The following is a 13,260-nucleotide window of genomic DNA, read 5'->3' as shown; positions in this document are numbered from 1 at the left end:
GGGTGAGAAGTATCCGACAGAAATCTGAAGAGACATCTGCAAGTGGGGAAGGAGGCACCTTGCAGATAACCACTAAAACCAGAGAGATATTAATTACTGATGTCCAGGGATGGGGTATTGCCTTTTTTTTTTTTTTTTTTTGACACTGTGCGTTGAGCAGAATTTTAAAGCTAAGTGGAACGTGTGGAGAATGAGCTGTTTAGCAAATCTTCCCTCCGCGAAGCTGGAAAATTTCTTTTTAAATGTGGCCAGGGCGAGGAGGGCACAGATATGGAGGATAGGAAACTGGTGACCGGGCTTATGGAGGAAAAACCAGAGGGCCGGGAGACCACGTCAATGTCTTCTGCCATCTAGTAAACAGCAGCAGGCAGCCAAACCAGCAAAGAGCTGAGGGCCTGGTATCTTCCTTGTCCTTCCAGGTCGATGCCTGGGACGCGTTTCCAGCCTCTGCGCATGCGCAACGCAAGGCGGCGAGCGGGGAGGGACCCTGGAAGTTCCACGACTACCTTCTCAGGCCCCGCCCCTTCTTCAGAATCAAGGGGGAGGAGCGTCGTGCGCGCTCGCGTCTGTGCGCGCCCTGAAGGCCCGCTCCCATCCCCTGCGTCCGGTTCTCGTGCGTTGCTTCGCCCCAGCCCACACACCTCTGCCCCGGACCCATTTCGGAGGCGGGGCCGAGGCGCCTCTCAGTCGGAGCCGCGAGCACGAGCGCGTGCCTACGACAGCGCGTGCCAGCCCGGTCGCGAGGAGACTCCGCCTTCCCGTCCCGCCCCCGCCGGCCTCCAGTCCTCCGACTACTTTCTGGGCGCTGAGCAGCTATGGAGGTTCCCGGTAGCCTGTGCAAGAAAGTCAAGCTGAGCAATAACGCGCAGAACTGGGTGAGTCGGAGCAGAGGTGCGGAGGAGGCTCTGGGAGGCTCCGGCTGCAGCTTGTTTCGGAGCCTCTGCCTCCCTTCCGCCTCCTCTGTATCCTCCCTGGAGAATTGGGGGTGGTACCCGAGGCCGCGGCGCCTTCCACCTGGGGCGGTGGGTTGTGCCGGGTGGAGTGGCGCGGCGGGGGCGGGGGTCCGATCCAGGGTCCGTCGGAAGAACTCCCCCTTCTCCCAGCTCCTCGCCTCAGAGGAGACCTTGAGGACGCTCTTTCGGCAGTGAGCTGGCGGCTGCTGAAACCTGCATCCCTCGAGGGGAGCTGCCCGCATCCCCTCCAGTGGCCTGAAGGTCTGCGGAGGAGGCAGAGGCAGGCGTCTTTGGTACGTTTCCTGGTTTTTCTTGGCTCTGCCAGTGCAGTGAGCCCAGGTTTGGGTCCAGCTCCACGTCTTTCCATTTCTGACTTTCAGCGTGAAGGGAGAGTACCCAACAATGCGGCCATTCATGAGCTGAGACTGCCCTGAACTGAGGTTCTTTGTGATTCGGTGTTAAATCGGAATATCCAGCAAATAACATGGAAACAGTAAAGTGAGGGGAAACTAATGGTTTATAACGTTTAGCAAGGACTGCCTGTTTGCTTTGATGGTTAAGCAACCTCGGAAGGTTGCTTGCTTCCTTAATTATTCTTGGTAAGAAACAGCCTTAAGCTAAGATTTTGTAAGTGTAGAGGGGGTGGGGTGGAGCAGATGATGTCCAGCTCTGGAGGCCGGAAAGATACTGGTTTTAAGTTTGGGTGGAAATTTTTATTTCACAGTACAGCAAGATCACGAGGTTTAAATGCAGCCTTGTAAATCGTCATTACCGTTGGTGAGTCAAAGAAAAAAAAAGCCATTTCAGACAAATAAATGTTCAAGTCATTAATTTACCACATCTGTTGTTACCAAGTATTCTCACCCGAGTCCTTTCCCCTCTTAGTTATTTAACTCTTCCTTAGGTGATAAGGACGGAGAAGAGATAAAAGGTGAATTAGACCATTGGAAAGAGCGCTGGACTAGCGGCCTGGTCTCTGGTTCCAGCTTTGCCGTGTAGTAGTTGTGTGATCCTGAGTAAAAACCCTCGACTTCTTTAAACCTCAGCTGACTTAAAGGTATAGTAGTGGTACTTCACTGGAGAGTTTTGAGGAGTAAAGAAGATAATGACTTGGAGAGTGCAGTGATAACACTGCTATGAAACTATTGATACTGCTCTTGTTACCTTGAGGTGTTTCCTGGTTAGGGAAATATGGTTGGCTGAATTAGGGTATTTACATGTCATTTCAGCTACACTGTCTGTAACTCATTTACTGTTCCATTTGCCAAATAAGTGCGTGTTCTTTGTAGAGGCATGTGCTACTCACGGGGAAGGTGAGAAGTGAGGGACTCAGTGCTTGCCTTCCAGTTGCTTCGGGCCTGGTTGGGGTTGTGATTGGCATTTGCCAGATGATGAATATATCATTAGAGACCCCAGTGAGTGGGGTAAGACAGCTGTTTTATCACAGTTTAGTGGGGAGATTAGTTTAGTCTGGGCGTGATGGAGGAGAAGTGTGCTCAGATTTTTGAGGCAGAGGGGAACTGTATGAATAAGGTCTAATAATAATTTATATTATTTATAATATATAGTATTATTATAATATTATTATTATAAATAATAATAATAATTACCATTATTTACTCCAGGAACAATGAAGAGACCTGTTTAACCACTCTAGAGGGTTTTTGTTGACTGGAGATAAGATTGAATGAGCACGATGGGGCTAGGTTGTATAGTTGTTAATGTTTGGCTGCTGAGTTGAGACTAGATTCTGTGAGAGATTTTGGATGAGGCTAGAATTTTTAATTTTCAGGGCCTTGTAAATCTTTCTTTGCCCCAGTAGGGAACACCCATCATCTTTTCCTCTCACATACATCGACTGATAGGGACACATGTAGTGAATCCAGACACCTTTAAAGTTCCCATCACATGAAGAAATTGGTATTCCAGGAAGACGGGTCTGCTAAAGAAATTAGTCACTGTTAGAGCCCAGATGTAGAAGTCCTGGAGGACAAACAGGGTTATAGTAAGGTTTAAATGAATTAATAGACTTGAAGAATGCCTGGTACATGAGCACCGGTTAAGGTCTTTGTCTTGTTACTGCTGTTTATTTATTTATTATTTATTTATTTACTTTGCGGTACGCGGGCCTCTCACTGTTGTGGCCTCTCCCATTGCGGAGCACAGGCTCCGGACGCGCAGGCTCAGCGGCCATGGCTCACAGGCCCAGCCGCTCCGCGGCATGTGGGATCATCCTGGACCGGGGCATGAACCCGTGTCCCCTGCATCGGCAGGCGGACTCTCAACCACTGCGCCACCAGGGAAGCCCACTGCTATTAATTCATACAGTTGTGAGTACTGGGCTAAGGTGGTAGTGGAAAAGCAGAATAGATGCGGTAAGAGCATTCAAGGTTGAGTAAGAAGGACCTGACAAGAGTTAGGGAATGAAAGAGGGAGACGTATTAAAAGAGGATCCTGAGGTTTTAATCCTGGGAAATGAGGAGAAAAGTCGCAGCATGCAGGGAATTTGGGAAGTAGGTTGAGGGCTGGAGTGATGGTGATAATAGTTAAACACTGAAGGAAAGTTTACTATGTGCCGGAGACAGTTTGAAATTTTTTACCTAAATTAACTTATTGAATTTCTGTACCATTTTTGAGGTGGGTATCATGAGAGACAGTGGTTTAAAGCAAGGACCCTGGAACTGACTGCCTGGACTCGAACCTGGGCTTCACTGTTTACTAACCGTGTAACCTTTAGGTAGTCACTTAATTTCTCTTTGCCAGTTTGCTCATCTATAAAATGGGGGTGATGGCCTCACAGGGATATTGTGAAGATTAAAGCAGTTAATATATGAAAAATGCTTAGAACAGTGTCTGGCATATTGTAAATGTGTGTGTGTGAGCTGTTACAGTCTGAGTATTATGTGTGTTAGCTGTTGTTGTTAGTTATCCCCTTTATTCCAATTAGTATCTCCATTTTATTGATGAAGAAGCTGAGGCACAGAGATGTCATAGAGCTTGTAAAAGGTGGACCCTTTTACAGGACCCTTTTAATGCAGTATTAAGTATGCTGCATGTAAGGGACAGGTGGCCTTAGTAGAGATAGTCTGTAGAACAAGGCTATCCAATAGAAATATAACGTGAGCCACATAATGTAATTTAAATTTTTCTAGAGGTCATAGTAAAATAAAAGTAAAAAGGAACAGGTTGAAATAAATTTTAATATTTATTTAACCCAGTATAGTTAAAGTACTGTCATCTCAATATAAAAATGAGTTTAATACTATCATAATCAATATAAAATTATTAAAAAATATACATAAGTATATATTTTAACTTAGCACACATCTCACCTCAGACTAACCACATTTTATTTATTTATTTTTAATTAACAACTTTATTGGAGTATAATTGCTTTACAGTGTTGTGTTTCTGCTGTATAACAGAGTGAATCAGCTGTATGTATACATATATCCCCATGTCCCCTCCCTCTTGCGTCTCCCTCCCACCCTCCCTATCCTACCCCTCTAGGTGGTCACAAAGCACCGAGCTGATCTCCTTGTGCTATGTGGCTGCTTCCCATTTGCTAGCTATTTTACATTTACTAACCACATTTTAAAAACTCGGTCGGGACCTGTGGACAGCACAGCTATAGGGATTGAGTTAGGTTAAGGTCGAAAATAAAGATTTGATGGTTAAATTCGAGTTAGAGAATATACTAGAGAGAAGGGAGGTGTCTCCATGTACCTACAAGAATAGTAAAGAAGATCAAGAATGAACATGCCCCTTTAGCCTCCTCTTATCTCAGTCTGACGAAGCATCAGGTGTAATGAGTATCATTTAACATCTGATTGAACCTTTCTCTATTGGGACGGTTTTCATTTGCCTTCCGTAAAACATTTCAAACTGTGTGTTAGCTGGCCCTCAGTTCAGACCCAGGTGTCACTCACCTATTTTGTAGACTCATGTTGGGCCAAATCCCTTGCTTGGACCCGCTTTACAGTGGAGCTGGACCCTACTACCCACAGAGTAGTCTGAGATCTAGAATTGCCGTTCAGAAGCACATACGACGATCTCATTCTGGTTTGCTGTTCCATTCCCCTCTCTCCTCCACACCCCAAATTCCCATAGCTCCATATCTCCAGCACCAGCTCTCCTTCTATACCTTACATCCTCAGGGTTTTACACAAGCCTTTGCTTCTGCCCTGATGCCTGTTGACCTTTATCACTTGTGGAAGTCTTCAGAGCCTCGGGCTCCTGTACCAAAACTGTGGCCTCCTGTGTCCACACACTGTTGCACATAGGCTGAATTCTTTGTGCACCTCTGTGTTATGTTGCACTCTGCTATTATCATGTATCATGTAATCATATTTCGTTACAGAGGTTTTGCGTCTACACGGAGCTTTTCCTTATATAACAGGATGGGATAAGGGTTAGGGTGCAGAGTAGGCTTGGGTACTTCTGTTATTAAAAGTGTTAGATAACTTACTAGTAACTTAGCACAGCTTAAGTAAGAGAATAAGCTCCATATGTGGTAGAATTAAAATTATAGTTTTGTCACTTACTACCTGTGTGATCTTGGGCATGTTGCCTAACTCCTCTGTGCGTCACTGTCTTCAAATGTAATAATGTGGATAATGAAACATAGCTTGTAGTGGAGCTAATAGGGCATATCTCATAGGGTTATAATGAGGTTTCAGTTATTTAATACATTTAAAGCTCTCTAGTGCTGGCACATGAGCACTGTTTAAGATGTTCTTATTTATTAATTCATCAAATACTTAACGCCTGCTTTGTGTGTGCCTGTGTTCCAGGTGCTGGGGATGCAGTGGTAAAAAGACAGCAAAGGGTTCTGCTCTCATGGATATTACATTCTACCTGGGAGAGGGTTAATCGAAAAGCAAATAAATGAATGAGATATTTTTCCCTTTTATCAGTTCTACCTTTTCTGAACAATTTGTCCCTCATACTGCTCGATGCCTTTCATAGAAGGCCAGCAGCCCGTTCTGGATTTGGCGGAAGACTGAGGTGGTCCAAAAATGAAGCAAGCATGCAGAAATGGAACACACAGCATATGGAAAGCCATATATTCCTCCTTCAGAGCATTGGCCTGGCTGTGTGCAGGGGCAGCTACTGAGTTTCCTTCCCTGGAAGCTAGGGAGATACTGCTGGAAAAGTTGCCTAAAGGAGGAGGACTGGACTTCTACCAAGAACGTACTCCGTGTTGACTGACAACAAGAACGGGAAGAATGACATCAGGGTCTAGATCCGCATTGTCCAACCTGGTAGCCACTAGCCACCTGTGGCAACTTAAATTTCGTTAAAATAAGATGAAACGTTCCGTGTTTCAAGTGCTGCATTTCCATAGGGAGCTCGTGGCCACTGTATTGGACTGTTCAGTATAGAACATTTTCATCATCTCAGAAAGTTATACTGGACAGGTCTAGATAGTAACTTTGGGATGGCTGCTGATATTTTTTCCTACTTATGTGTGTATTTCTGTACTCGTGTATTTGTTCTTACTTTCTTCCCCGGGGAAGGAAATTTCGAGAGATGGTAGCAACTTTGGAATCACGGTTTTGGGCAATTATGTAGTCCTGGCTCCGGCAGGGTCCCCAGCTGTCAGTTAGCCTCCCCTTTAGCATAGTGGCTTCTCTAAAGTTGAAATATGAAATAAGCTTCCCCAACTTGGCTCTATTACATTGACCTTTGAGGAGTAGTTTTCTTCTCCAGTGATTTTCAACCAGGTAAAAATTTACTGCCCCCAGAGGGGTGTTTGGAAAATATCTGGAGACATTTTTGGTTGTTATATTTGTGTGTGTGTGTGTAGGGGGGGTTGCTTCTGACGTCTGTTGGGTAGAGGCCAGGGATGCTGCTACAAATCCTGCAGTGCACAGGACAGTCCCCACAGCAAAGCATTATCGTTAATGCCAAGACCCAAAAGTCATTAATGCTGAGGTTGAGAAACCCTGTTCTATTCTTTGCTTTGAGTAAGAAAAAGGGGAAATAAATTAGGTAACTCTGAAATGCAAAACTAGTAATTTAAAATAAAATCCGATACTAGCATTTTCTCCTCCACCAGCTAGGATGTTACCATCTTTTGCTCTGAGATGGATCAATTACCCATAGCATACCAACAACAAAACAGTAAAATCCAACCCTGAATTGTTTTGAAAGCGAATTACTAAGTAATTAGTTCAAATGAAAAGACTTTTTTTTTTTTTTTGCTTGTTGTTTTTTTTTTTGGTATTTACCTAAGTGGTAATTATTTCTGTGAAATACCCTTTCCTAAGGACACAGTTCTCTACCAAGTAGGTTTTAGCTGAGTAAACAGTGACAATATTGGACAGTACATATAGAAATCCAGTTAGATGACTGCAGCCATTGTTCTTATTCTTCTCTGTAGTTTCTCTGATGGTTGCATCCCTTCCCTCTGTCTTTATCTCTCATATGTTTAAGTGTTGAGTTCATTGTTTTTTTAGTATATTTACAGTTTTATAACCATCACCAATATCTACTTTTAACATTTTCATCACCCCAGAAAGAAACCCTGTACCCATTAGCAATCATTCCCTATCCTTCCCCTTTCCCCCTCTCTAGCACCTGCCAACCAATAATCTACTTTTTGTCTCCGGATTTCCCTATTCTAGACTTTCCTATAAATGTAGTGATATAATATATGGCCTTTAGTGTCTAACTTCTTTAACTTAGAATAATGTTTTCAAGGTTCATCCATGTTGTAGCATGTATCAATACTTCATTCCTTTATATGGTTGAATAATATTATGTTTAATGGATGTATCACATTTTGCTTATCCTTTCATTAGTTGATGAACATTTGAGTTGTTTCTACTCTTCAGTTGCTATGAATAATGCTGCTGTGAACATTCATGTACAGTAAGTCTCCTACATATGAACGAGTTCCATTCCGAGAGCGCATTTATAAGTCCAATTTGTTTGTAAGTCCAACAGAGTTAGCCTAGATACTCAACTAACACAGTCGGCTATATGGTACTGTACTGTAATAGGTTTATAATACTTTTCACAAAAATAATAAATAAACAAACAAAAATAAAACAATTTTAATCTTACAGTACAGTACCTTGAAAAGTACAGTACAGTACTGGCTACATCACTGCTGCTTTTATGCTTGCTTCTGGACATCCTGGGCTTGAAATAAAGATACTGTACTACTGTACTCTATACAGTATTGTACAGTAAAGTACACAAAAGCACAACCACTTGTAGAGGACACATCCCCATCATGTATGTAGGGAAAGCCCCGCTGTCACCATAGTGGGAGGCAGGGGCCTGTCATAGTGTAAAGGTGTCTTTCTCTCTTTATTGTTTGTCTCCTTCCCTGAAATGTTTTTGATCCGTTTTACTCCCTGTATCTAGGAGGGATCCATCAACAAACGATGAATGAACAGGTAGTCTCAGGCTCATTTCTGACTTATAAGAATCTCTTATGGCTGGACTTCCCAACTGGAGGTCATTCAGGGCCCCTTCCATTAAAAGTATGGACAGTTTAAAATATCCATTAAGTAAATATTTAAGTGTTCTTTAATCTTTAAAACAGAATAGTTGGAGAGCCATAATGTATATGCAGAGTGTATGCATGACAATCAGTGATCGAATAGGCATGTCAGTATCTTAGCTCTGATTCAGGAGATCTGGGGTAGGGCCTGAGATTCACTTTCTGAGAAGAAACCAGGTTATTGCCAGTGTTGCTGTGCCCCATGCTTTGTACCAGCAAGGTTTTAAGTGTGGCCTTTTCAAGTTGTTTTCTTAACCTCCAGGAATGTATGAGCTGACTCACTTTTGCTGTTTGTCTTTGGCTTGTTAACGTTAATGTTCAAAAGATTAACTTCAGTTATCAATAACTCTGTGAACTAAAGCTTTCTTCTCATTGTATTCTTTTCAGTTTTATCCACATGGTACTCTACCATCTCTACAGTTTACTCACAGTATGTCTTGGGATATAAAAGACACATCTGTGTTACCATTTCAGGTATTCTCTTTGGAAGAATATACTGTTTGGCAGTCAGTTTAAGATGGGTGGTGGGGTGAGTGATAGATGTTGAAGTCCAGAATTATGCTTGATATTTGGTAATATTTTCTGTGCCTTTACAAATTTCACTGAAAAATGCAGAGTTCTTCATAAAATCATCATAAACTCACAAACCATGAAATTCTCTAAGTAGCATCATAGGAGAAGTTAATTTGTCCCATAGGGAAGTGGATAAAATAACAAAACAGCCCATGTGGAAGTTAAGGTGGGTCAAAAAGGGGCACAGGGCCACTTGTGTGGGTGTTGAGGACAGCAGTTTGTAGAATGTGTAGGAAATGTACACCACAAATATGAGAGGCCACCTGACGTTAGCCTAGTAACAGGACTGGTAGTCATTTAGTCCCAATCGTAGAAAGAGAAGGAATTCTTTTGAAATGAATTGTCCCAGTTCTGCTATTCTTTTTTTTTTTTTAAGTACTTTTCCAGAACCTAAATGCCCTCTCTGTTCTTTTTTGAAGAAGAAGAAGATGTTGGGGGTAGGAGTTTATCAATCTATCCATCTATCTTTGCTGTATTGGGTCTTCGTCTCTGTGCGAGGGCCTTTTCCAGTTGTGGCAGGCGGGGGCCCCTCACTATCGCGGCCTCTCTTGTTGCGGAGCACAGGCTCCAGACGTGCAGGCTCAGTAGTTGTGGCCCACGGGCCCAGCCGCTCCGCGGCATGTGGGATCCTCCCAGACCAGGGCTCGAACCCGCGTCCCCTGCATTAGCAGGCAGACTCCCAACCGCTGCGCCACCAGGGAAGCCCCCAGGGAAGCCCCCCCCAGTTCTGCTATTCTTAAGACTTCTGAATGTCAATCATCATTTCATTTGCAGGTTATACACAGAACACAAATCACGCTTTAAAATAAATGCCTTATATCTAACTTTTACTGAGCACTGACTAGGCACAAGAAAAGAGGTTGGGTGTTGTGAAAAACACAAAGAACTATAACTCATAGAGCTTGACCTATTCTCCCAAGGAAGTAAAAATTATATACAAAAAGACACCGTATAAAACGGTCCATAAATAACAGACGAATCCTATGGGCAGTAAATGTTACAGGGACTGCCTTGGGTGTATGTACAACAAGCCAAATATTACTATCAACCACCCAGACTCTTAGAAAAGAATAAGCCTGATTTCATTGTTCTGTGAATAGAAACTAGGGCATTGAAGACTCAGAACAGGAATGGAGCGTTGGAAGGAGATAACTCACTGATGCACCCACTGATGTCATGTTTTCTTGGCGGGATTATAGGAAGGCTTTGGCTAGAGTGGGTGGAAAAGGAAAAGAGAGGGGAAGGGGGACTAGAAGATTACATATGGAAGTGGCCTTTAGATTTTTAGTAAAATTCAGGCATACACCCACCACCTTGCAATTCTAAGAGTTTTAAAAAGTGCTCTTTGATTTATTCTGAAAAACCAGGAGGTAGGAGATTGTGGCAAATCTTTTTTTAAGTTTGTGTTTTAATATGGAAAATATCAAACATACATAAACAGTAAGCCTCCTTGTACCCAGACTGCCATATTTACTGCCAGAATTTTTTTAAATGTAGGAGGCAAGAAGCCCGGAGGGAGCATACTTTTCTAGTGATTAAAACAATCTCTTATCCTATATTTTCTCAACCACAGCCTCAGCATTTTGTAGCTTCTCAGTTTTTATACATTCTACTCAATTTAAAAAGAAAAGAGAAGATATATTATGGTGCCAAAATGAATTAAAACTCATTAAATACATGTTTCTTCTTGCCCCAAAGCAAAGTAACTTGGAAAGAAATCCCGAAACAAAATGACGAAGTCAAACAGGTTCTGCAAGTGTAGGCAGTGCATGTGTATAGCAGCCTCCTTGTCCCCCATCCCTGTCCTGTCCCCTTCCAGCAGACCCAGCTCCTGTCTCCTCCCAGCCTGCCTGCCTGGAAGCTAAAACTGGATACCTCAGGAAAGAGGGGCCGCTGCTTCCCGGGAGACGCAGATGTCTGGGTCAGACACCCCAGGTTTTGTTTAAAATCCTGGAAATGCAGAGCTGGAAAGTTACGTTTGCTTCATCAGTTTAATTGAAAGGAAATGGTTTGGGAGACCCATAGTAGAATTCTTCGTGATGATTGGAACTATGGATACATCTGCTAATGAGATGGTTAGTGGGGGAGGGGTGCAGCTTTTGTGGTGGGCCTATTAAAAGAATTGTCCAATTGTCCCTTTGGCTCCCGAGGACACCCCCAGGGCAGTGAGTGAGAGTAAGATGCAGATGGGCAGAGATGCTTTCTCCTGTACACTAGGGGAATTGTGCAGGGAGAGGGGGAAAGAGATCCTGAACCTCAGGCACCTTCTCAGGCCAACCAGTTTTAGAAAAGAACACATCTGGAAGCTGAAGATCTGGATGGAAATGGTCCCCTGACAAGGTCCATGTTCATGTACCTATGAGGGCGTTTGTTCCCCATTTTGAAGACCTCTGGGTCAAGGGTGAATCAGTCTGACTGTTCCGTGCCTCAACCTGAGCCACTCACGTGGCTGCAGAAAACATGGTCATGGCCACTGCTCTTGTTTTAGATGTATGACTGTTGCCTCCAGACGGCTTGTTTGGACTGCCCAGCAATCATTCTGGATCTCCCCAGTTACTTTTTCACTTTTCTTTGCACTTGCTGTTCCCTGTCTGGAAGGTGCTTCCCTCAGAGGTCATCAGAGATCTTAAATATCCTCTTTTTTGCTGAAGCCTTCCCTGGCCACCCTGTCTAAATATCACACTTCCTATGATATTTGTTCACTTTTTTTGCCTTATTTACTTTTTCCCCCTCTTTGATACTTACCTCTAACTTACATAATTTCCTTATTTATCTTGATGTTTTCTTTTCTCGCCTCTATTTTTCCTGTTAGTCCAGTGGTTCTCAAACTTGAACTGGCATCCGAGTCTCTTGGAGGCTTTAAAATGCAGATTGTCAGACCCCACCTCAGAGTTTCTGACTTAGTCTCCTTGGGGCAGGTCCTGATAATTTGCATTTCTAGCAGTTCCCAGGAGATGCCAAAGCTGCTGGTTAGGGACCACGCTTTGAGAACCGCTGCCCTGGGAGGGAAGACTAGAGAAGCCCCAGGAAGACAGTGATTTTATTGGTATTGTGCACTTCTGTTTCATCAGTACCTAGAAGAATGTCAAGCATGTAGTGTGCATTCAGTAGATATCTTTGAGTGAATGATGAATAAAACTGTCTTAAAAAAAATCAGAGCTATATGCAGTATCAAATACAAACACCCTATTAAAAGAATGCTGACACTTACCTATTTTATAAAGGCATAACTTGTTGAAAAGAATCTAAATTATGTTTTTGCTCCCCAGGAGGAGAAAATAGAGGTTATGTGATTCATTTTTTTAATTTTAGAAAACAGCTTTATTGAGATAATTTGCCTACCATTCAATTTACCCACTTAAAATGTACAATTTGATAGTTTTGATTATATTTACACAGTTGTGCAACCATCACCACAGTCAATTTTAGAGCATTTTAATTACCCCAGAAAAGAACCCCATATCCATTAGAAGTCACTCCACATTCCTCTCCCAACATCCCAGCCTGAGGTAACCACTAATCTGCTTTCTATCTCTTTAGATTTTCCTATTCTGGATGGTTCATATAAATGGAATGATGCAATAGGTGGTCTTTGTGACTGGCATCTTTCACTTAGCATAATGTTTTTGAGGTTTGTCTGTATTGTAGGTTGTATTAGTACATTCCTTTTTATTACCAAATAATATTCCACTGTATGTATATACCATACAATTAAACAGTTTTGTTTATCTAATTATTAATTGATGGACAGATGGGTTGTTTTCACCTTTTGGCTTTTATGAATCATGCTGCTGAAACATGTGTACAGGTTTTGTGTGGATATGTGTGGACATGTTTTCATTTCTTGTGAGCATAAATCTAGGAGTGGGAATCATTTGGACATATGATAATTATAATTAATGTTTTGTAGAACTTCTGTTTTCCAGAGTGACTGTACACTCCCATCAGCAAATGTATGAGGATTCTAATTTCTCCATATCCTCACTAGGACTTGTTATTTCCTGTCTTTTTGATTATAGCCATCGAGTGAGTGGTATCTCGTGGTTTAGATTTGCATTTCTTGGATGGCTAATGATGTCGAGCGTCTTTTAATGTGCTTATTCACCATTTGTATTTTTTTCTTTGGAGAAACGTCTATTAAGATCCTTTGAGACCTATGTAATTTTATGCCCTTCTTGTTTAAGGAGAAGAAAATTTGAGAGAACAACAATTACGTTC

The 13,260-nt window shown here is 42.6% G+C and overlaps 1 protein-coding gene across 4 annotated transcripts in view; it reads left to right on the top strand.

The window, feature by feature from the left end:
• Positions 1-581: 581 nt before the first annotated feature.
• The window catches only part of PAPSS1 (3'-phosphoadenosine 5'-phosphosulfate synthase 1), a 109,443-nt gene continuing 96,764 nt past the window's right edge, over positions 582-13,260 (top strand). Inside the window, exons 1-3 of one of the 4 annotated variants that reach the window (XM_060104597.1) lie at positions 582-875; positions 1,146-1,246; positions 1,858-2,010. Coding sequence is in view for 2 of the 4 variants with exons in the window: in XM_060104579.1 (XP_059960562.1) it covers positions 816-875 (60 nt within the window). In the remaining 2 variants the exon portion in view is untranslated. Of the gene's footprint in view, positions 876-1,145; positions 1,247-1,857; positions 2,011-8,856; positions 8,944-13,260 lie in introns of those variants that run through there. The other 3 variants (XM_060104607.1, XM_060104579.1, XM_060104589.1) reach the window with 3 other exon arrangements.

This window comes from Mesoplodon densirostris, chromosome 1, assembly GCF_025265405.1.
Source record: "Mesoplodon densirostris isolate mMesDen1 chromosome 1, mMesDen1 primary haplotype, whole genome shotgun sequence".
NCBI lineage: Eukaryota > Metazoa > Chordata > Mammalia > Artiodactyla > Ziphiidae > Mesoplodon > Mesoplodon densirostris.
This window is presented reverse-complemented; position numbering and strand designations above follow the sequence as displayed.